The sequence below is a fragment of the Camelus dromedarius genome, chromosome 16 (assembly GCF_036321535.1).
Source record: "Camelus dromedarius isolate mCamDro1 chromosome 16, mCamDro1.pat, whole genome shotgun sequence".
NCBI classification, from domain to species: domain Eukaryota; kingdom Metazoa; phylum Chordata; class Mammalia; order Artiodactyla; family Camelidae; genus Camelus; species Camelus dromedarius.
In genome coordinates, this window is record NC_087451.1 from 53,839,763 (window position 1) to 53,865,258 (window position 25,496).

Genomic DNA, 25,496 nt, shown 5'->3' on the forward strand with positions numbered 1-25,496 from the left:
GGAAAACCACACACATTTAGAGTATTTGCAAGTACTTCGGGACTTTTTTTTTTTTTTTTTTTGGTACTAAAGAGAGGGCCTGAAATACTGCCCAGCGTTACACTTAATAGAATTAATTTGGTGAGTCACTTTAGCCTGTGCCAACCCTTTTGAACACAGACAAAAATCTCAAATATTTTCTTGTGTATGTATAATGCCAGTATAGGCAGAAATTTATGGCATCCTTCTTTTCAGAACTGTGAGTTCTGCCTTAGTAGTTCAAATACTTTTGCAAAATATCCCCTCTAGGAACATTTTGATTGGCTTTTGCTTGGTGAAATTGTTTTCAGCAGCATTTGGTCATTCATCCAGCCTTCAAATAGAAGGTTGATTGAGGCAAACTTTTGAATTTTAGAAACATATATCAACAACAAAAAAAAAACATTTGCAACTGTTAAGGAACACCGAGTTAAAAATTTTTTCTTTCTGTATCTTAGGAACATTACTTAGAAAACAGATGGAAGCATCTTTCAGTAATTTGAAAAATGTGACCCATAAGATGTCATTCTCCTCCAAATAAACAAGAATAGCCTCATAAATGGACAAGGTCAGAGATTTGGGAGAATGTCAGAGACTTTCACCAGTCCACAGAACCTAGTGATCTTAGGTGTATCCTGTCAAGTCAGAATCTTTTCAGCCGGCATTAGATCATGCAATGGTTTCTCCCAAGGGTGTGATAATCGTATCTTGTCTACAGCGTTTCACATACCCTCTGTTCCCTTGTCCTTCAGTTTTGTTTTCCTACTCTGGTTTGCTGGAATAGATACCGTAAACTGCCTGGGGTAATCTATGTTTTAGGGAAGCTGTGAATTTTAATAGGAAGATGCATCTTTGCCAGAGCTGTGTTTACCTTTTAAATAAGGGACTTAAAATCATTGTATAATACTTTTAGTACAAAATACTGTATATTGCTACAAGCCTGCCTTCCAGAATAATCTTCCATCACTGTCCCTCTCACCCCTAATCTTATGTTCTGCCCTCCAGGTTGAAATTTTTTGTTTCTCCAACTGAAAACTAAGATCTATCACCTCAGGACCTTTGCATATGATATTCCCAGGCTTGTACCATTCTTTTCCTCATTCTACCAACCCCCCTCTTCCTCTCCACCCCCAGCATACATATTTGACCTGCTAATATGGGAGTTTCAGATGAAAAGTCAGTTCTCTGAAAGATCTCCTCTGACTTATTTTCCTCTCTAGACTAGGTACCACAGGCCTGTGCCCCCCTCACTTTTCTTATTATAACGCTTGTCACAATTTATTCTAATGGTCTAAGTCTGTATTTTTTGCTAGACTGTAAACTCTTAAAATAGAGTTTAGGTCATGTTCACTTTCTCAGTACTTAGCAAGTAATAAGTTTGCATTGGATATTTGTTGAAGAATAAAGGCATTTAGAAAAAAATGGCATTGTTTATTGGTATGTTTCTGATTTTGTCTTTTCTCTTTGGTGTGAAGACATTTACAGCATGTGTGGTATTGCTCACTCACCAGCTGATGGTAACTATGTGCAGATCCTGTAACACCAGGTATTGTATATAGTGAGCGCTGTGATGTCAGAGGCACCTCAGGAGTGTTCTTACTCAGTGGTGTTTTTCACACTACGTTTTGCAGTTGCAGGAGCCTAAGGCACCCTGATGTGATAGGACTTGATGTTTATATTAGAAGAGTTCTTGTTTGTACAAGGTTGATTGCTTAATAGAAAACCCACCCAGAGAGGGTGGTGATCTTGGTTAAATATGGGAGGTGGAAATATCTTTCCTGTTCAGTGGTGAGTAGTGTGTTTCTGAGCAGGGTTGCTCAGCCACTTTCAGGTCATAATCACTATAAGTGGCATCGTCTTCTAAATTGAAAGGCAAATGTATTGTAAGTTGATCTGTAATTTTATTTCCTTAATATCTTTATCAAGTTTTGACATTAGGGTTATGCTGGCTTCATAACATGAGGTGGACAGTATATATAATACTAGATATATAATCCCTCATTCAGCCCTTGCTTTTGACTTATTTATGTTTTCATCATTATAAATCTGTTCATTTACTGAGTTGGGGGACTATTTTTAGATCAGGTTTTTAAAAATGTTGAGACAGATGGAAGAGTTTGTCTTTCTGTCATTTTATTCCCCTGAGTAGATGACACTTGCAGGTGAAGGAACAAGTACTTAACATTAACACTCTAAAGTGTTTTGAAATGAAGCCTTCAAAAAAGTAATTTGAAATGAAACTTAAAAAGTCATAATAAAAATATCAAATTATCCTCATTGGGGGATAATTGTATCCTGTTGATTCCCTTTTAGCAATTTTAGTATGTACAAGTATAATTACACAGGATATTTTACTTAGAAGAGTTTAGTAAGGACAGTAGAAGTTCAAAATTATATATATATAATTTTATATATGTATATAATGTTTTATATATATATGTAATTTACCATAGGCATAAAGTATACACTTTAACCATCGATGGATCTTTATTCCCCATTTTCTGTCTGCCTAGGTGGCCTCCTTTCATGTTCACATGTATGAACCAGCTCAGTCCACTATCACTGAGTGAAATGAAGAAGAGGGAGAAAAATTAGTCTCTCTTTCCAAACTGCCTTATGCTTGCATGGTGATTTTTATTTACTTATTTTTTCATATTCTAAAACACATTTTTAGAACATTTAGAAATTATAGAAAAGTATGAAGAAGGTGACCATTGTTAATATTTTGGTGTTTATCACAGTACCTGACTGACCTTTAGGAAGGACTCAATGAAGATTGGGTTAATGAATGAATTCAACCCAGTCCCTCCTCCTTTTTTGTGCAAAATGTTTAGATTATACCATATACCACTTTTTAAAAATTAATAGACAATTTTTTTAGAATAGTTTTGGACTTACAGAAAAGTTGAACAGAGTTCCCCTATTCCCCTTCCCCCCAGTTTCTGCCATTATTAACATTTTATATTAGTTTGGTACATTTGTTATAATTAGTGATGAATACTGATATGTTATTGACCAAGATCTGTAGTTTATTTCATTTTCGTTAGTTTTTACCCAACGTCATTTTTCTTTTCCAGGATCCTATCCAGGATACCTCATTTAATTTAGTTCCTTGGACTCCTCTTGTCTGTGACTGTTTCTCAAATTTTCCTTGTTTATGGTAACCTTGACAGCTTTGAGGAATACTGCTCAAGTATATTGTCGAATGCCGTATATTAGAATTTGATATTTTTCCTATGATTAGCCTAGGGCTATGGGTTTTTAGAAAGAAGATCACAGAAATAAAGTGCCATTCTCATCACATGTCAAGCGTACATATTATCAACATGATTTATGATTATTGATGTTGACCTTGATCATATGACTGCTATAGTTTTTGTTTGCTTTCTCCACTGTCAAATTACTCTTTATTTCCCCCTTTAATACTGTATTCTTCAGAAGGAAGTCTCCGTGTGCAACCTACACTTAAGTATCGGGAGTTATGCTCCCTTTTCTTTAGGGTGGAGTACGTATGTATGTATATATATGTGTGTGTGTGTATATATATATGTAAAGATCCATCGATGGTTAAAGTGTATACTTTATGCCTATGGTAAATTATATATATATAAAATAATGATATATATATTATTTGGAATTCTTCTGCACTGGATATTTGTGTTTTCTCCCCCCATGTATTAATTTATTCAGTTACTTATTTATATCATTGTGGACTCGTGAATATTAATTTTTTAATGAATACTTATTTTATACTTTGAGTTATAATCCAGTATTACCTAACTTTGTTGCTCAAATTGTTCTAGCTTTTGCCATTGGGAACTCTTTTACTTGGCTCCTATGCCCCTTTTGACATGCCCCATCAATTGTGTGTGTGCGTCTGTGTGTTGTGTATGGGGGAGAGAGAGAGTGTTTTGGGCATTTCCTTACTTTCTGGCACTACAAGATGCTCCAGGTTCATCGTGTATATTTCCTGCTCTGGTCCTAGAATCAGCCATCTCTCCAAAAAGCCTAGGTTCCTTTTTATTGAAGATTGGTATTAGAAACCAAGATATGGCCACTAAATGTACTCATTATTACTGGGATGTTGTTTCTGTTAGGTTCTCTCAGCTGACAAAGCAAAGAAATATATGTGTGCGTAGTAACCGCACATATACATATATCTATAAGCAATTTCTGTACATAGCCTTCTGTGTCTATAAAAAGTTAAACATGAATTCTTACTGATGTCTTCAACTCTAATTCATTTTAGACTCCTCTCCTTACTATTCTTTTTTTATTGCACTAACATTGGTTTATACCATTATATGTTTCAGGTGTACATTATGTTTCTACTTCTGTATACACGACAACGTGCTCACTACCAAATATTTAGTTTCTATGTGTCATGTACAGTTGACCCCTTTTACCCATTTCACCTTCCTCCCTTCCCCTCTGGTAACTGCTACTTTGTTCTCTGTATCTGTGTTTTTCTTTTTGTTTTGTTTGTTTATTTGTTTTTTTTATTTTTTATATTCCACATATGAGTGAAATCATACAATATTTGTTTTTCTCCATCTGACTTATTTTACTTAGCATAATATCCTCAAGGTCCATCTATTGTTTTTGCAAATAGCAAGATTTCATTTTTTATGGCTGAATGGTATTCCATTGTGGTATTTATGCCATATCTTCTTTATCCATTCATCTGTTGATGGGCACTTAGGTTGTTTCCATATCTTAGCTATTGTAAATAATGCTGCAATAAACATAGGGGTACATATATCTTTTTGAATTAGTATTTTGTATTCTTTGGATAAATTATCCAGAAGTGGAATAGCTGGAACATACACTAGTTCTATTTTTACTTTTTTGAGAGATCTCCATACTGTTTTCCATAGTGGCTACATCAATTTGCATTCACACCAACAGTATATGAGTGTTCCTTTTTCTCTGCATCTTCTCCAACACTTATTATTTCTTGCCTTTTTGATAATAGCTATTCTAATGGGTGTGAGATGATATATCATTGTGGTTTTGACTTGCATTTCCTTCATGATTAATGATGTTGAAATATGTCTTTTCATGTGTCTCTTGGCCATCTCTATGTCTTCTTTGGAAAAATGTCTATTCAGCTCCCCTCCTTAATATTCACACTGCTTGCTCCTCTCCTTTTCACTCCAACAGTGAAAAACCTGGCTCCCACCACTCACCCTCCATTTATTGTTTGATTAGAGTATACATGTATAGCAGTATAAGAATGGGTAAACCCTACACCCATTGGAAACAACTTTATTGACTAGGATCCAGTATTCATGTGGTATTGACTATTCAGTTCCTATTGACTTTAGTCTTTTAGACTACCCATTTCCAATGTTACTCAGGTTACACTTTTCCTCCATTTCTTCAGTGAGGTTAATTCCTATATTTGTAATACAGTTAGATTATATTGTTACAGTCTACATTCTTTCCTGAGGTTCCTCCAACCTGCTAAATGATTTTTTGAAATTTTCAGACATTAAGGCTTATTCTTTGTGTTGTAAAGTCTTACAGGTTTTGACAAATACATAATGCCATGTGTCAACCATTAACATATCATACAATATAGTTTCACTGCCCTAAAAATCTCCTGTGCTTCACCTATTCATCCTTCCTTGACTCCTCTTGAACCCCTTGTCAACCACTGGTCTTTTTATAATGTTGCCTTTTCCAGAATGTCATATAGATGGAACATCATACAGTATGTAGCCTTTTTAGATTGGCTTCTTTTACTTAATGATAGGCATTTAAGTTTCCCCCATGGTTTTTCATGGCTTTGGTAGCTCCTTTCTTCTTAGCACTGAATAGCAGTCCACTGTCTGTATGTATCCCAATTTATTTATCCAGTCATCTACTGAAGGACATCTTGGTTGCAGCCAAGATTTGGCAAGTATAAATAAACCTGTTACAAACATTCATGTGCATGTTTTTGTGTGGACATAAGTTTTCAACTTAATTGGGTGAATATTAGGAATGTGATTGCTGGGTCTTATGGTAAGACTATATTTAGCTTTGTAAGAAACCAAACCATCTTCCAAAGTGGCTATACCATTTTGCATTCCCATCAGCAATGATTGAGAGTTCCAGTTGCTCCACATTTTTCCAGCCATTGGTATTGTATTGGTATTTTTTGTAATTTATTGTTCTAATAGGTACACATTGATATCTCATTGTTGTTTTAATTTGCAGTTCCCTTATGACATACGATGCTGAGTATCTTTTCATGTGCTTATTTGTCATCCAGATATCTTCTTTGGTGAGAAGTCTTTTCATATCTTTTGTCCATTTTTAAATTGGATTGTTTGTGTTCTTACTGTTGAGTTTTAAGAGTTCTTTGAGTATTTTAGATACAAGTCCTTTATCAGACACATGTTTGGTAAAGATTTTCTACCAGTCTGTGGCTTCTCTTTTCATTCCCTTAATATTGTCCTTTGCAGAACAGAAATTTTCTATTTTAATGAAGTCTAACTTAATTATTTCATGGATTATGCTTTTGGTGTTGTAACGAAAAACTCACTGCCAAACACAAGATCACCTAGGTTTTCTCCTGTGTTATCTTCTAAGGTTTTAATAGTTTTGTGTTTTACATTTAGGTCTGTGATATACTTTGAGTTAGTTTTTGTGAAATGTGAGAGCTGTGTCATTCTATTTATTTATTTATTTATTTGCATATGGATGTTTAGTTGTTCCAGTACCATTTGTTAAAAAGACTACCCTCTCTCCATTGAATTCCCTCTGCTCCTGTGTCAAAGATCAATTAACTATGTTTGTATGGGTCTATTTCTGTGTTTTCTGTTCTGTTCCATTAATCTGTGTCTGTTCTTTCAATAATGCTACTCTGTCTTGATCACTGTAGCATTATAGTAAGTCTTTGAGTAATGTCAGTCCTTCAGCTTTTCTCATCCTCCTTCGTCCTGCATCCTCTTCCTCTTCTCTTCCCTTTCTCCTCCTCCTCCTTCTTCTTCTCTTTCCTCATCCTCTTCTCCTTCAGTATTGTGTTAAAAATATGCTGTGAGAATTTTTGAATTCCTTAAAATTTTCTTCATGAATATTATTTTTAATTGGCTATGTAATATTTCATTATCTGATCTATGATAAAACCAATAACCAGTGTTAAGTGGAAAAATTCAGAACGTTTAATATCTCATTTTTGTAAATGAAAATAAAAAGGTAATGTCAGCATAAAATAAAAACTGAAAGAGTTGTGAGATTATATACAAGTAATTGTAATTTTCTTCCTTAGTCAATTTCTTTATTTCCAGTTTTTCTAGAATGAGTAGCAATACCTTTTTTATTAGAGGGAAAGGTAAATCTGTTTGTGTTTATTTTCTAAAGTCTGAGAAATATCTTTTTTCCTTTCCCCCTCTCAATCTGATATTGGTAATTTGGATTTTCTCTTTTTTCGTTTTATGAATCTTGATAAAAATCTCTAGGAGCTTATCAAATTTATTGGTCTTTTAAGAGAACCAATTTTTTTCTGCTTTCTATTGATTTCTCCTCTTATCTTTATTATTTTCTCTTTCATGCTTGGGGTTTAATTTGTTCTTCTTTTTCTAATTCTTAAGATGAAAACTTAGATAATTGATTTGAAACCTTTCTTTTCTAACATAAGCATTTAAAGCTGTACATTTCCCTTAAGCATGGAATTAGCTGTGTCCTACAATTTTGGATATGGTATTTTACAATCATTCAGTTTATTTAAAGAAGAATACTTCCTCTTTGATTTACGTTATTTCAAATTGTTGAGGCTTTTTAGATATTTCATTGTTATTAATTTCTAACTTAATTCCTTTGTGGTCAGGGAACATACTTTAAGATTTTAGACTTTTGGCATTTATAAGACTATTTTATGGCCTAGATAAGGTATCTTTTAGTGAACATTTCATGTGCACTTGAAAAATGTATATTCTGCAGTTGTTGGACATAGCATTCTGTGAATGTTAATTAGATCAAAATGGTTGATAATGTTGTTCAGGTCCTTCTTTGCTGCTTATTTGTTTAGGTTCTATTAATTTGTGAGAGAGGGTAGTAAAATCCCCAACTGTGATTGTAGATATGTCGTTTTCTCACGTTAGTTCTGTTGGAATTTGCTTCAAGTATTTTTAAGCTATATTATTATGTGAATACACGTTTATAATTCTATTTTCCTGATGTTTTGGCCCTTTTATCATTATGAAATATCCCTCCTTATCTCTGGTAATATTCCATGTCCTGAAGTCTACTTTGTCAGACATTAATATAGCCATGCCATCTTTGTTATGCTTACTATTTGCATACAGTGTAATTTCCTATTTTTCAGCCTGTGTCTTTATTTTTTGAAAAGGAATTTATTAGGGTACGTTGCTGTAGGCAACAGTGGGCCACACAGACAAGAGGTACCTGTGTGACCCTGTGTCTTTATATTTAAAGTATTTCTCTTGTAGATTACTATGAACAATTATATGCCAGTAAAATGGACAACCTAGAAGAAACGGACAAATTCCTAGAAATATGCAATCTCCCAAGATTGAATCAGGAAGAAATACAAAACGTGAACAGACCAATTACCAGTAATAAAGTTGAATTAATATTTTAAAAACTCCCAAGAAATAAAAGTCCAGGACCAGATGGCTTTACAGGTGAACTCTACCGAACATTAGAGAAGGGTTAACAGCTACTCTTCTCAAACTATTCCAAAAAATTTCAGAGGAAAGAATGCTTCTGAACTCATTCTAGGTGACTAGCATCACCTGATACCAAAACTAGACAAAGATATTACAAAAAAAGAAAATTTCAGGCCAGCATCACTGATGAACATAGTTGCAAAAATTCTCAACAAAATATTAGCAAACTAAATCAACTATACATTCAAAGGATCATACACCATGATCAAGTGGGATTAATCCCAAGGATGCAAGGATGGTTCAATATTCACAAATCAATCAGTGTGGTACACCACATTAACAAATTGAAGAATAAAAATCATGTGATCATCTCAATAATTGCAGAAAAAGATTTTGACAAAATCAACATCCATTTATGTTAAAAACTCTCAACAAGTGGGTATGGAGAGAACATACCTTAACATAATAAAGGCCATATATGAGATGCCTACAGCATACATAATACTGATAATGATGAAAAGCTGAAAGCATGTCCTCTGAGATCAGGAACAAGACAAGGATGCCCTTGAGGATATTATGCTAAGTGAAATAAGTCAGAGAAAGACAAAAATTGTATGATTTCAGTTATATGTAGAATCTAAAAAACAAAACAAGTGAACAAACATAATTAAACAGAAACAGAGTCATAGATATAGAGAACAAACAGGTGGTAGCCAGAGAGGAGGAAGGTGGGAGGAGGAGAGAAATAGGTGAGGGTGATTAAGAGGTACAAACTTCCAGTTACAAAATAAATGAGTCATGAGTATGAAATGTTCAGTGTGGGCAATGTAACCGGTAATTTTGTAATATCTTAGTATGGTGACAGATGGTAACTAGACTTTATGGTGATCATTTTGAAATGTATAGAATTTCAAATCACTGTGTTGTATACCAGGAACTAACATAGTGTTGTAGGTCAATTATACTTCAAAAACAAACAAATAAACTGATAGAAAAAGAGATCAGATTTGCAGTTATCAGAGGTGGAGAGTTGGGGGAGGGGGAATTGAATGAAGATAATCAAAATGTACAGGCCTCCAGCTGTAAGATAAATAAGTACTAGGAATGTAATGTAAAACATGATAAATATAATTAACACTGCTATACATTAAATGTGAAAGTTGTTAAGAGAGTAAATCCTTAGAGTTCGTATCACAAGGAAAAAATTTTATTTCTTTAATTTTGTACCTACATGAGATAATGGAGTTTCACTAATCTTATTGTGGTAACCATTTCATGATGTATGTCAGTCAAATCATTGTGCTGTAAATTGTAGTATAGTCAGTTTACAATATTGTGTCACTTTCTGGTGTACAGCATAATGTTTCAGTCATACATATACATACATATTTGTTTTAATATTTTGTTTTAATATTTTAATATTTGTTTTAATATTTTTCATTATAGGTTACTACAAGATATTGAATATAGTTCCCTGTGCTATACAGAAGAAACTTGTTTATCTATTTTATATATAGTAGGTAGTATCCACAAATCTTGAACTCCCAATTTATCCCTTCCCATCCCTTTTCCTCCTGGTAAACATAAGTTTGTTTCCTATGTCTGTGCATCTGTTTTTGTTTTGTAAATAAGTTCATTTGTGTCTTTTTTGGGTTTTTTTTTTTTTTGGATTCCACATATGAGTGACAGCATGTGATATCGTATAGTGTTTTTCTTTCTCTTTCTGGCTTACTTCACTTAGAATGATGATCTCCAGTTCCATCCACATTGCTGCAATGGCATTATTTTATTTTATTTTTTATGGCTTAGTGGTATTCCATTGAATAAATATACCACAACTTCTTTATCCAGTCATCTGTTGATGGACATTTAGGTTGTTTCCATGTCGTGGCTATTGTAAATAGTGCTGCTATGAACATTGGGGTGCATGTATCTTTTCGAATTAGAGCTCCCCTTGGATATATGCCCAGGAGTAGGATTGCTGAATCATATGGTAAATCTATTTTTAGTTTTTTGAAATTCTTCTCTTTATCTTTGGTTTTCAGCAGTTTGACTATAAGTTGTCTGTGTTTAATTTTCTTTATATTTATCTTGCTTGAGGTCCACTGAGCTTCTTGAATCTGTAAATTGACATTTTTCACCAAATTTGGGAAAATATTGACCATTATTTCTTCTGGTATATTTTCTGTCCTATCCTTGTTTTGCTCTTCTTCTGAGACTCCCAAGTTTATGTAAGTTGATAGCATTTGATGTTTTCCCACAGTCCACTAAGCTTTTTGCCTAAGGGTGTTCCCCCGCCACTCCACAATACCTGCACCTAATGACATTTTTTTCCTTCTAAGGCTCCTTTTTGTCTAGAACCTCCAGAATAATGTTAATTGACAGCGGGAGTAGCTGGCAAAACAGCCTTTCATAACAATGACTTTAGTTTTTCAGCCACAAATATGGTGCTAGTTTGTGACATAAATATTCCTTAGGTTAAGAAGGTATTCTTTTACTTCTCTATATAATATAGTTTTGTCCCAAATAGATAATAAGTATCATCAGAAGAGGTTTTATCATTTGTCAAGAGGCTTATATAGACTTCTCTTTTAACCTATTAAATAAAAAGTAATACATGAATCATATTGAAATGTTTTTATATTCCCAGGATAAACTATATTATTCTTTCAATATACTGCTAGGTTTGATGGTATTTTATTTAGGTTTTTTGTATCTGTACTAACTTTAAAATGATTCATTTTTATGTTCTTTTAGAACTGTGGTTGTGCTATCTTACACCAAATGATTTGAGAACTTTCTCTTTTTCTATGCTCTGAAATAGTTTATATAGAATGAGAATTATTTATTACTTAAAAGTTTGAAAAATTTATAAAAATATTCAAATCTGAACTTTTTTAAAAAACATTTTTAGCAAACTTTTCTTGTCTCTTGGTTATTAGCCTCTTCAGGAATCAAGGTTTCCATTTCTCAGTGAAGTTCAGTTTTAGAACTTAAAAATTAAGTTATTTTTCTCAGAAGTTTTCATTGAGATTTTCACACTTATTTATACGGTATTTTATTTTATTTACATAGCATTTTATTTTTAAAAATAATCTTTTAAATGGGTAAAAATGATAACCACTATCGTAAAATTTAAATATACATAAAAGCACAAAGAAGAAAATTAAAATAACTTGAAATCTCACCAACTTTATCGAATATTTCATTATCTTTACATTTTTTTCTATTATCTTCTTTTTCTTCTGCCTCATTTATGTATATTTGTACTTTCTTTTTTCCTTGATTGCATTTGCTAATGGTTTATCAATTTATTGGATTTCTTCCTCACCTCTGAAAAATCCCAGCTCTTACATATATTTTTCTCACCATTTTCAAGTTCAGTGGTTTTTAACCACTAAATCGTGCAATGGAACCCTTTTCAAAATTAAAATCTTATGTGAAATCCCAGTGTATAAATAGATAAAAGCCAAGCACTTGTGATTAAAGCAAAGGGGAGTAAGGGGAAGGAAGGGAGTTTCCCAGAGTCTCAATCACTTGACCACCACCCCCAACTCCTCTTTCTTATCAGACACTTATGACTCCAGAGAGTACTGTTAGACAACCACTGTTCTGACTTACTAATTCTGCTTATATCTTTATTGTTTCCTTCCTCTTCTTTTCCACAGACTGGTTTTATTGCTCTTTTCTGATTTTTTGAATTTAGCATTTACTGTATTTCTTTTCATTCTTTCTTGTTTAATATTGGAAATATTGAAGTCTGTGAATTTGTCACTGGCAGTGCTGGTCACATCTTATAATATTTTACACAGGATATTTTCTCAATAGGCGGTAATTATAGTTTTGAGTTTCCTCTTTGGCCCACAGAATATGTAGGAGTGTATTTTCAGCTTCTAAGTGTGGAGAGATTTGTATATCTTTTTTTAATATTAAGTTCTGATTTTATTTTGTTATGGTCATATAATAAGATCTTTCTAATTTAGTTTTTAAGAAATTACTGGTTTTTTGTAATCCAGTGTTTAATCAATTTTCATAAATTTTCCATGCCAGCTGTAAAGGGTGCATTTTATTTTTAGGTTACATAGTTATTTCACTTCTGTTATCTATCCTATTAATTATATTGCTTAAATCCTCTATATCTGCACTATCCAATATAGTAACCACTCTCCACATGTGGTTATTGTACATTTGAAATGTGGCTAGTTTGAACTGATATGTGTTGTTAAGTATAAAATGCACATAGGGTCTTAAAGATTTAATGCAAAAACAGGTAAAATATTTCAATAATAATTTTTATGTTCATTGCATATTAAAATGATACGATTTTGGATCTATTGAGTTAAATAAAATAAATATTACTAAAATTAATTTCATCTCTTTTTTGGATACCTTTTGAAAGAGGTTACTAGAGAATTTTAAATTACATGCGTAATTATTTTATTTCTATTGGACATAACTGCCCTGTATAATAATTATATATTTTTGTCCACTTGATCTATCAGAGACTAGTAGTAACATTACAATTGTTTTTTCAGTAATTTCTACTTAAATTTCTCAGTTTTCACTGTATATATTTTTGTACTGTGCCATTTAGCACATAACAGGTCATTTCTATTGTGGATTGAACCTTACATAAAATAAAATGACTCTGTTGGCCTGTTTGAGTTCAACTTTGATGTGAATTATTGCTATTCTTTTTAAGAAAATTTGCTTAGGAGTTTTTGCACACCTCTCTTTTTTTAACTTCAGCTTCACTTTGTTTCAGGTGAGTATCTCTTAAACAGTAATTAAATTAATTGTATCTTTTGACATAGTCTGACTTTGCTTTTCTCTTTTTCACTTGTTTCTGTTAACTTTTTTCTTCTTTTTTTATTGAGGAATAGTTGATTTATAATATTATATTAGTTTCAGGTGTACAACATAGTGATTCAAAATTTTTATAGATTAACCCCATTTATAGTTATTATAAAATGTTGTCTGTGTTCCCTTTGCTGTACAATATATCCTTGTAGCTTACTCTTAATAGAGGAGTCTAACTTTTCACAATTATTGTGATCAGTGAATATCATTTTATGAGTTTTATTTTTATGCTACTTTATTTTTTTCTATATTTTAGTATATTGAGTAATAAAAATATTTTGTTCTACTTTTATTACATTAGTGTTTTGAAAAATCATAGTTGAACCCATTTACTTTAATTAGCATCATCAAGAATGGAATAGTACCCATTAGCCCTATGAAAATGGGTAATTTAGCATGTTTTTCTTCCTCTCTATTCCTTTCCTAACTGAGATTCAGATGCTTATTACATTTTTTTATAAATGTCTTAAGAATTACTTTAAAATAGAAGTTTTAAAGCATATTTAACCACAATTATCTAGATTTAACTTATTTTACTGTTTTGAATTTCATCACCACCTCTTTCTCTCTGTTGATCATTATATCCTTGAAAAGATTTCCTTGGGGAAGAATGTAGGTGGTAGAAATTCAGAGTTTGAAAATATTTTGTTGTTCTCCTTCATATTATATAACCAACATATTGAGTATGTTTAGAATTCTTTAGCACAGTATTTTTCCTTTAAAAATGCTATAAAACTTTCATTTTCTGGTGCTTATTTTGTGGAGAGGCCACTTTGACTCTGTTATTTTGTAGACTACTTACTTTTTTCTATTGGTATGCTTGAGGGATGTTTTCATTTTCCTTCAGTTTTGAAAGTTCAGAAGGATATGTTTAAATGTTGTCATTCATTCATTCATTTATATTTTTTAACAGCTTCATTGAGATATAGTTCCTGTACCACACAACCTACCCATTTAAAGCATACTGAACCAATGGCTTTTAGTATAGTATTCCCAGAGTTGTGCAATCATCACCACAGTAAATTTTAGAACATTTTCATCATTCCCAAAGAAAACTTGAACCCCTTTAGCCTGCATTCTCCAATCTGCCTCCTCCCTCCCACAGCCCTAGGCATCCACTAATCTGCTTTCTTTTTCTATAGATTTTGCCTATTCTGTATATTTCATGTGAATGGAATTAGACAATATGTGGCCTTTGTGACTGCTTTCTTTTGGTTGGTGAAATTATTTCAGAGATTTATTTGTATTGTAGCATGTATCAGCATTTTATTTTTCATTGCTGAGTAATATTCCATTGTATAGATTATTTTTAGTTTCTTTTATTTGTCTCTTCATCGGTTGATGGATATTTGGGTTTTGTCCACATATTGGCTATTAAGAATAATGCTACTATGAACATTTGTGTACAAGTTTTTGTTTGAACTCCTGTTTTCATTTCTTTTGGGTGTATATCTAGTAGTGGAATTGCTAGGTCACATGGTAACTCTCTGTTTAACCTTTTGAGGAAATTCCAGACTTTTACAAAGTGGCAGCACCATTTTACATTGCCACTAGCAGTGTGTTAGGATTTTAATTTCTCTGCATCTTTGACAACACTCATTACTGTCCATCTTTTTGACTGTCACCATCCTAGTGGATGTGAAGTGGTACCTCATTGTGGTTTTGATTTTCATTTTCCTGATGACAGCTGATGTTGAGCATCTTTTTATGTGTTTATTGGTCATTTGTATATCTTCCTTAGATAAATGTCTATTTAGATCCTTTACTTGTTTTAAAATTGGGTTATTTGTCTTTCTATTATTGAGTTGTAAGAGCTTTTTATATATTCTACATATAAGTCTCATCAGATGTATGATTTGCAAAAATTTTCTCCCATTCTATGGGTTATCTTTTCACTTTCTTGATGACATCCTTTGGAGCACACTGTTTTTTCATTTTTGATGTCCAATTTATTTTTTCTTTTGGCATCATACCTAAGAAACTATTATTAACCCAAGGCCACAAGGATTTATGCCTGTTTTCTTCTGACACTTTTATAGTTTTATTCTTTTCCATTGAATTGTCTTGGCATCTGTATCAAAAATTTATTGACTATAAATATGAGGGTTTACTTCTGAATTCCCAATTCTGTTCCTTTGAACTATGTGTCTATCTTTATGCCAGTACCATATTGTCTTGGTTACTGTAGCTTTGTAGTAAGTTTTGAAATCAGAAAATCTGTGAATCCTCCAAATTTATCCTTCTTTTTCAAAATTGTTTTGGCTATTCTGGGTTCCTTGGATTTCCAAATGAATTATAGGATCAGCTTGTCAGTTTCTGCAAAAAAAGCCAGCTCAGATTTTTATAGAGATCACATTGATTTAGATCAATTGGAGGAATACTGCCATATTAACAGTAGTAAGTCTTATATATGAACATAGGATGTCTTTCCATTTACTTAGGTCTTTAACTTCTTTCAGTAATATTTTGTAGTTTTCAGAGTTTAAGTTCTGTGCTTCTTTTGTTAAATTTATTCCTAAGTGTTTAATCCTGTTTTCTTAATTGGAATGTTTTCTTAAAAGGTATTTTCCTGATTTAATTTTGGTTTGTTCATTGCTATTATATAGAAATACAACTGATTTTTGTATATTAATCTTATATCCTGCAAACTTACTGAACTCATTTATTAATTCTAATAGTTTTTTGGTGGATTCCTTGGGGTTTTCTATATACAAGATTGTATCATCTGCAAGTAGAGATAGTTTTATTTCTTCCTTTCTAATCTGGACTCTTTTAATTTCATTTTCTTGCACAATTGCCCTGGCTAGCCCCAGTACAATGTTGAGTATAAGTGGTGAGATTAGACATCTTGTCTTGTTGCTAATCTTAGGAATAGGGGATAGCAGTCTTTCACTTGTTGACCTAAAACAATAAAACAACCAGTTATTTTACCAGCAAAATGGGGTTATTTGGGAACAACAAAGACTTAATTCAGAGCATGCAGTCTGTGATGATCCACAGGCAAGTCTAGAGAATAGAAGAGAGGAACTTTCTTTTATAGAGGAGAAGGAGGAGTTAGGAGGGGCTGTTATAAACAAAGAGTTCATTGGAGGAAACTGGGAGCTTTTCATTAGCTGAGTTGTGTAACAGTCTCTCATTGGGTGCGCTCTTGCTGGGCAAGGAGAAATTTTTCCTTCCTCCTGCTGGGTAGTAAAGTGCCAACCTTCTTCTTGTTGGAGATGCAAAGGTACATCTCTTCCTGTTGGGTCTGCAATTGACATCAATGGGGAGGGAATGAGAGCTCCCTCTTCTGGCATCCTGACTTTATTTAAAATGCAGATACTGTTTATTAATTTTCACACACTGTTAAATGTGACATTAGTGGGGTTTTGGTAGATGATCTTTGTCAGGCTAAGGAAATTTCCTTCTATTTCTAGTTTGTTGAATGTTTATTTTCTTGTTTGTTTGTTTAAAATCATGAAGGGCTGTGGAATTTTGTCTAAAGCTTTTTTTCCACCTGTTGGGATTATCGTGTGGTCTTGGTCCTTTATCCTATTAATATGGTGTACTACATTAATTTAATTTTAGCTAGCATTTATTTTTTACCTTTTAATTCAACTTCTCATTTTCTCATTCTTTAGTCTCTGGAAGACTTTGGCGGAACCTATTAAATGACATATGCAATAGATGTGATGCAGGTCTTGGAAGTTGATGGTGGTCCTCTGTGAAATTTTATTTCCAGAACTTTGTACTTCATCAAAAGTTCTGGTGATGACTATCTAGGATTTTTTTTGTTTGATGGTGTTGAATGGTATGAATGTAAAACAAAATTTTAAGTGTCCTATGTAACCCAAATGTTATATAAATTCATAACATTATTTTGGTAGTATATCTAACAGTTTCATATTACAGGCACTATTTTTGGAGATGGAAACTTTTAACTATATTATTTATATACATTTTAGGGATGATAACCCTTTTATGCATAATAGAGTATGTAATTAGCATTTCTAGCAATTATAGTCAGTATCAGTGTATTTTTGTCTTTGAAAAATTTGTAGATGCCTCCCCAGTTTCTTTCAATATAACATGATTTGTTTCGTATTATATATTTCTATCAGATCCCTATTTTGTAGTGTATTCTCACCCTAATTGCAGTTTTCTTCTCTTGGGTATGTTTTTTCTTTTCCATGTGGGTTCCTTCAGTTGGTTGCACTGTCATTTTCATTGGTGATGCATCTGCTAATTAGTTTTCTTCTTTGAATGCCTGCTCTTTTTGTTCTTGATTTTTCAGTTCAGCTCTGTTTTAAATTTAAGTTCTATTTATTGACATTTCTCTCTAGCTTCTATTGGCCTGTGACCCACTATGACTTGTTTGTAATGTTTATATGTTTATGAAACTGACAGTCCATCCTCTGCCATCAGTGATAATTAACATTTAACTGTTTTTTTAAGATGGTTTAGAAAATAGTTATTTTTGTGGTTAATATATGTATTAGCTTTCTAAATTCGTCGAAAGTTCTTGGATTATTAGAAAGTGTCACCTACAGGCATATGTAGAGTTTTACTTACTTTTTATTCTGGCGAAATATACATAACATATAATTTACTATTTTAACCATTTTTAAGTGTGCGTTAATTACATTCACATTGTTCTGCAACTTTAACATTTTTAAAGAGAAAGTAATACCTATTTCTTAGTCTTTCAGATTTTCTCTTTCTTCCTTAGTATTTTTTCTTTTTCATTGATCAACTTTCCCTTTCTTTTAGATGCTGAGGATTTCCTGGCAGAAGGTTTGCGGAATGAGAACCTCAGTGCTGGTGCAAGAGACCACAGAGACCATATCCTACGGGGCTTTCAGCAAATCAGAGCTAGGTTTGTATCAACCAGTTCCATTATTCTTCTTTATAAGCTTTAAAACAGTTTATAATCAGTAAAGTCTACTTCAGTATATAAATTAGCAAGGTAAGACATATCCATCATAGTTCTTTACACTTGGTAGAGGCTTAATAAATGTTTACTGAATTGAATTAAAGTGAGGCAGGCATAGTTGGGTAGTTTACCAAAATAGAAAATTTTGATAACTATGTATGTTAAGAAAATTATTCTGCTTTTAGCTCTGGATTGTTATGTTGTTCTTTATTGAACACTTTTGCAAATGTGTGAAAAGCTAAGTATTTGTGCTTGTCCAATTTACTAAAAGGGAGGATGTTAAGCCACATGAGATAATTAATTTTCATTATGATTTTTATTCCTGGTTTACATCCAAATCTCCTTCCCTAATAGAAAACTTAAACCATACTTTTCCTATGACCATATTAGGATGTTTTAGTCTCAGACTGGTTGGAATATCATGCTCACTAATTTTTTTTTTAATTAAAGGCCCTGACCTAATTTGTGCCTTTTAGAATGTGAGCACCTGACAGATACATACACTTACTTGGGAGAGGAAGAAATAAAAATTTTCCTTTACAATTTATTTCCTAATCACTTCTTGCTCAAAATGTGGTAACTGAATTAACTGAATGAGAGTTGGGGATAAGTGAGTGTTATTTTAAGCCTTTTCCAACCTGGTGGCCATGTGATTCAGAATGTTTGAACTGAGTACTCTTAGTAAAAGGGAGAACATCTACAGGGTTATGACTGGAATTTAATTTGTGTGGCTGACCGATCTTGGCATCTACTTTAGAAACTTCATTGAAACTCCTTAGAAGCTGAGAGTTTTATCCTTTCGAAGGGCACAGCCAGAATATATTCCCTCCAGGAATGTGAGAGAACCTCACAAGATGCCCTGCTGGATCTTAATCGATCTTTCCTGCTGGCTAATTAAGCATCACTTTTACTCAGCAACTGGGGACTGTGTAATTATCAGCCTGGGTTGCCCTAAATAATTGAAACAAACAGAATGCAGAAGATGGAAGCTTTTTGCAAAAGTAAGAATATCTATAATTTTTATTAGCCTGAAAGAGTGTTTAAAACAAACTTCCCTGTAATGTTACTTTATTTAGATAAATTTAGGCTTAGTTGTGTACCTGTTAGTTCATAATCCATAGAATTTTTTATTTTTTTAATACAAAGTTGACCTTTATACTATAGGATTATTATAAGGATGACATGAGGAATAAAGGTGGAATTATTTTAAATTATGTTATAGGGAGAGGGATGCCCAAACTATAATTGTGTATGTGGTGCTATTAGTGGTATAAATCTGTGATAAGGAATGTAAAAACAATTTTACTGCATCTGTAGAGACAAATATACAATGAATAGGAGTTCTCCTTTCCCATATTTGTACCACAGCATTTGGAAAGGGCTAATTTCAATCTGAAATTGGTAATAAAAGGTGATTTTTGTGGTGACTCGCTGTTATCAGTACATATTATTTCTTAGTCCTCTTTTTAAATGCATACACACACACTCATACACTCATATCCATGTGTGCACACATAGAAGCTGTATTTGTTATGAGGTAGAGAGGGTTCCTTGTTCTCAAAGAATTTGCTGTGTGGTTTGTGGGACAGACATTCAGGAAATAACCAGCAGGAATTTTAGGAAACATCTGCATTGTTAATGGGAGCTTTCTGTTCATTGATTTGTTGTAAGAAAGATGACACTTTATTTAGAATTTCATAATTATCAGATCACAGAGGAAATGAGGAGCCAGAAATTAGATACTGTATAAGAAAATGGAAAAACAAGGCTTCCCTTTGGCAAGCTGTTTGAAATTGTCTTACATTTACCTATTCAATCATCATCCCATTAATGTAACCCTTGTTTTGCTGAATCCTCTTTTTATAGACACATTGCCTCTGTAGCCCCTTTTATGGCTGGTCAATATTATGCACTTATATGTACTGATGCCAGTTTCAAAGAATTAAAGCTTGTACAAGGCCAACCATATTTACTTTCTTTGTGTAGAAGTTGTATCTTTCCCAGAGGCTGGGTGTGAAAAGAAATTTGGAACTCATCAAACTTGAGAGTTAAATGTATATGGCAAGTTGCCAAGTAACATCAAAAGAATTGTTGAAAGCCACTTAAAAAGTTTTATCTTTAGTCATATTAAAGCAATAAAATGTTAAGGGTTTGGTAGATTTGTTGGGGAGAGTAGGAACATATCTAAAATTATTAATTTGGCACATCAGAGTTTATTTGGAAGGTAGGTAAGAAATCTCTAGCAGGATAATCTGGGAAAGCCACTAGATAAATATAAATACCGTATATACACATATTTCCGCCCCAAAACTTTCTACTCTATCTTGTGTCCTTGCTTGAATCCCTGTAATTCTTTCCTCAGCACGGTGCTGCTGAGAATGAAAAGGGTGGAGAGAAGTGAAAATAGCACTGCCTCTGATTCTTCGTAAACTCTAGGGGCTTGGCCCTAATTTTTAAGGTGGCTCAGAATTCAGTGCTGCTTGCCATGGCTGTGGTCTTGCTGTAAATTAAAGCGTCTGACTCCATCATAGCTGTTATGTGCCATTTGCCACCTTTGTTGCATAGAGTCACTGACCCCAGGAAAGGATAGTTGTGTCAGAAGTCATGGATTTCCTCCAAGTGCTCATCTGTTTCTCAGTACAAGTAGCTTCATTATTCTCTCTCCTCTCAGACTTAAAAATAAAATCGTATCCGTATTTCTATCTACATATGGGGTTGGGTTTTTTTTTGGCTTACAAGTGTTACCGATGATGTATAATGTTTTCCATATAAGACAAAATAGAAAACGGATGGTAATTTCTGTGATTCCAAGGAAATGAAATCCTGTTGTGGTATTTGATGTCCTGAGCTGTGATGTTCATTGCTCTTCTTCAAACTGCTTCCTCATTTAAACATTCTCCCTAAAAACTAACGGTTTTCACATTCTGAATCCAAGTTTTCACTGAGCTCTTTAGAGAATGATTAGGATGAAAGCCAGGCAGAGGCTCCTCCTGTTTTATTACGGTGGTCACTGCAGGATCAGCGCCAGATGTGAGACACCTGGAATGAAGCAGACATGATCTACACTCAGACATCTGATGGCGTTCTTACGCATTTGTAGAAACAGTTGAGCATTTCTGAAGTTTGATTCAAGGGAGGCCATCTGACAGCAAGAATACATTGAGAATGGGGGAAGGGATGAACAATATAGAATATTTTTATTACTGAGGTAGGGATAAATTCTCTCTTGATGGCCCGTTTTGGAACAGCTAGTCATTTATGCTCACTGTTGGAAGTGAAGGCCAGAGCCAATGGAAACAAACTTGGAATATTATTTCCTTTTGTGAAAGTTAAAGGAGTTCCAAAATGAGACAGATAGATTAATAGCATATTGAAATGGAAAGAAATAAAGAAATAACTTTATGTAACAGGATTATGGCCCAAAAGCCACAAAACTCAGGACATTTAAAGTACAGGTTGAAAGAATATCTTTAAAAATGTCTCATTGTGGGTGGTTAGCATATAGCTCTGCATGAAACATGATACACTGGTAGAAATATCATAAAAATAATTCCAATTTTTTGGGGGAACTTCAAGTTTTTCTTACAGCTTAACATGGATTTAGCTTTAAAACAGGATTTAGTTTAAGAATATATCATTCTGATGTCTTTGTATTATAGGAAGAAAGACAGGGAGTTAGTCTAGTATAACTCTTGGAAGCACAATTTTCAAAGTAGTGTACTGTAAATATCATTACTATTAATTACATAGAGAGTTTTACTTTTCCTGAGAGCTGGTTATTGAGCTTAAAACTCCCAAACAAAACACATTGGAATGAAGTGTGCTTATCAAGAGAACTAATGTGGAATGTGTTGTTGGTACATTTGTGTTGCTTGCAAATTTAGATATTTGCTCATAACCTGTTGTTCATTTTGCTACTTATATCCATAGCAAAAAAAAAAAAAAGTACTTGTGCAATCCATCTAAGTTTAAAGAGCTCTGAAAAGGCTCAAAATCATACGGAGCAATAATTTGACCACATCTCGAAGGTTAACAATTTATTTCTTCCTTTTTCAGTCCTATCTCTGCCTCTCATCCTTAATCCAAAAAAAAAAAAAAAAAAACCCAAAACGATTTCATGTCTTTCAGCTGATCAACTATATACCAAATTTCTATACTAGTTTTCTGTTTTTCAATGAGTGTATGTTGAGATTTCACAATCGTGTTAAAGATTTTTGAAGATAAACTTATTGGGGCAGTGAGGGGTTATATTTATTGCTCTTTTAGTCTGAAATTCTCTTCAGGTGGGACTGATATATTACCTGCTGTTGGTTTCTTGGCTTAACCTGGAAAGGAAGATCATTTTATTATATGCTCTTTCATAGCAAGTCTCGTGTCCTTTCAAATCATCCTTGAAATGTATAACTCTCCTTTTGATTTGATGATGGAGATTATTTTGTTTATTCTTTTACTTGTGCAAGTATCTTGGAATTAGCACCAGCTGTAAGATTAAATTGATCCACTTTTATTTTCTTTTACTAGGCTGTATTAGTGATCAGAAGCTTCTCCCTTTGGGCATCCCATAAAATAAATATTTTATACAAATAACTGATATATAATAATTTTTTAGTATTTTTATGCTAAGTAATAAGTGGGTTTAAAAAAAAAAGCTTGGATTAATAAATGTGTTCCTTTCAAACCTTTTTATTAAAAATTCCCTGTACTGAGCTCTTTAAACAGATAGTATGTTCTATCAAGAGCGAAAAGAATCTTGAAATGAGACCTAGGAGGCAGACAGGTAACTGAACTTGCACCCTTCAGGTTGGACTGACCCATTAGAATAATATGCTGAGTATTGCTCTTCAGTCATTTAGTTAGGTTGCTGAAATTTTCTTTACTCCTGATAGAATTATAGCCATCATTATCACCTGGGCACATTCCTATTATCTACTCAATATGGATTTGTCTTGGAAGGTCTCAGAAAATCCTCAGTGTCAATTTTTTAATACTAGAAGCTTTTTTATTTGCCTATAAATGGGTGCCCTTAATTCATACATTGTGTGAAAAGATAATTTATCTGAAATTACTGTCTTCATTTTACCAGTTTACTTTGGCCTTGATTTTAAGTTTCATTTCATCTGGAGCTAGTCTTTTGTCCCAATGCTGTACTATTTTCTCTCCTTATAGAAAACTAATGGGGGGAAAATGCCTTTCTGTGTTATCTATTTGTGGATCTCCAGAAACTTGTGGCGTGGGGCCTTCTTGATTGTGGTTTTCTCTAATTTGCCTGTTTTCTCTTATTTCTGATATAGATCCACCCTGTATCCACTTTCTGTGTTACTGCGAAACTAGAGCAAAGGGGAGAGAAATGCAAGAGCACTGGGTCAGCTGTCAGGAGCCAAACTCTGTTTTGACATTAACTTCGATAACATCGATTCAGTGGAAGATTCTCCTAACCGTGATCTTGTGTTTTCTTTTTAAGTTGCATCCTCCAAAATGCAAATAACATTCTTTTTTCCCCAAATGGTACGAAAATGCAAGCATTACCAACCAAACCTTGAAACCTTCATTTGATTTTTTATGGTATCACTATGATTTTTTTTTTAATTTACAAAATGATGCAGGAAATTTCATTTCCTTGGGATTTTATTTCATTTCATGATTCTGTTGAGAATGAGTTGGGCCTAAAGTGGTTTTTAACAGTCACACTACGTGAATCATTTCTTCTTTGGAAGCTGAATCTTCTCTCTCACTGTGTGGCCTCATCTAGTCTCCCCAAAGTGCAGTGCTAGCAGGGTTGATAATGAAATGCCATCCTGCTTACCACGCTCAGTAAAGGGCTCTGAGAAAACAGGAAAAAAATCAGTCCCACAGGAACATCTCTAGTGCTAGATATCCATATTTAACCCCCATGCATTTAAAATGGAAATGAGATATCTTAGGGTTTTAGTTTTTGATTTACACAAGATGTCACCGCCTCCTTGGCAATGGGAATATTTTATAGACCAACTGCTGACCTGTTTGGGAAGATCTCAGCCTATCGCCCCAGGTCCAATGTAGTTCCTTCATATTTCTTTCGAAACTCTCAGCAGTGCTTTGCAGCAGCTTTGATTCTTCAGGCTTCAAAGGATGCCCCTTCCAGGGCCAGTCTTCCAAAAGGAAAAAAAATCAGCGTAGGGGAACAAACAGCTCTTTAAGAAAGGGGCAGCTATCCCTGTGGCATCTCTTACTGTAGTTAATTAATAGGGAGTTTACAAACCAGTAATACTAAGGCTTTGCAAAGCCAAGAAAATTCCAATTTGATGCTAGTGTGTTGTTAACGAAATTCTCACTTGGAATAACCCAGTCTTCAATAATCCAGCCTCAAATTGTCTTATCGTAGATACAGTGTGGCTGATATAAGATGCATTATCATTAATTGCTCAAACTCAAGCTCCCTCTTGAGTTTGTGAGCCTTGTTGAGGTTCTCATTATAATTTACAGAAAACTTTATGCCCACGTAATCTCCAATTAGCTATTTCTTTTAGTTATATTAGTGAGTGTCTCTCGCTTATAAATTCTGCCATTAACCACAAGGTTCATCTTACAATTTGGTAATCAAGACCTTCTACCGTGTCTACCAAGTGCCTTTGTTCCTTTGTTGAGAGAACTGAGATATAAAAAATTACTCAAAGTAACAGAATTAACAAAGGATTAGGATTTTTTTCATTTTTCAGTTTTATTAGGTAGAATTGTTAAAATTTGCACATATACAATATATTGTATGTAAATACATAAACACAATATACTGCAAGTATTTTAAAAATTTATATGTATGTACGGTTCATTGTTTTGAAGAACATTTAGAGCTTTAGCTTTATTAAAAATTTTAAAAAATTATAAATTAAAGTACAGTCAGTTACAATGTGTCAATCTCTTGGTGTACAGCACAATTTCCCATTTACATACATATATTCATTTCCATTTTTTTATTAAGTTATTACAAGATATCGAACATAATTCCCTGTGCTATACAAAAGAAACTTTTTTTAAATCTATTTTTATATACAGTGGCTAACATTTCTAAATCTCAAACTCCCAAATTTATCCCCTCCCACCCCCTTTCCCTG

At 33.3% G+C, this 25,496-nt stretch overlaps 1 protein-coding gene across 1 annotated transcript in view; it reads left to right on the plus strand.

Moving 5' to 3' along the window:
- SKAP1 (src kinase associated phosphoprotein 1) overlaps positions 1-25,496 on the plus strand; it is a 255,361-nt gene that overhangs the window by 13,970 nt on the left and 215,895 nt on the right. Inside the window, exon 2 of the mRNA XM_031469714.2 lies at positions 18,246-18,351. Within this exon, the coding sequence (XP_031325574.2) occupies positions 18,246-18,351 (106 nt within the window). The remainder of the gene's footprint in view (positions 1-18,245; positions 18,352-25,496) is intronic.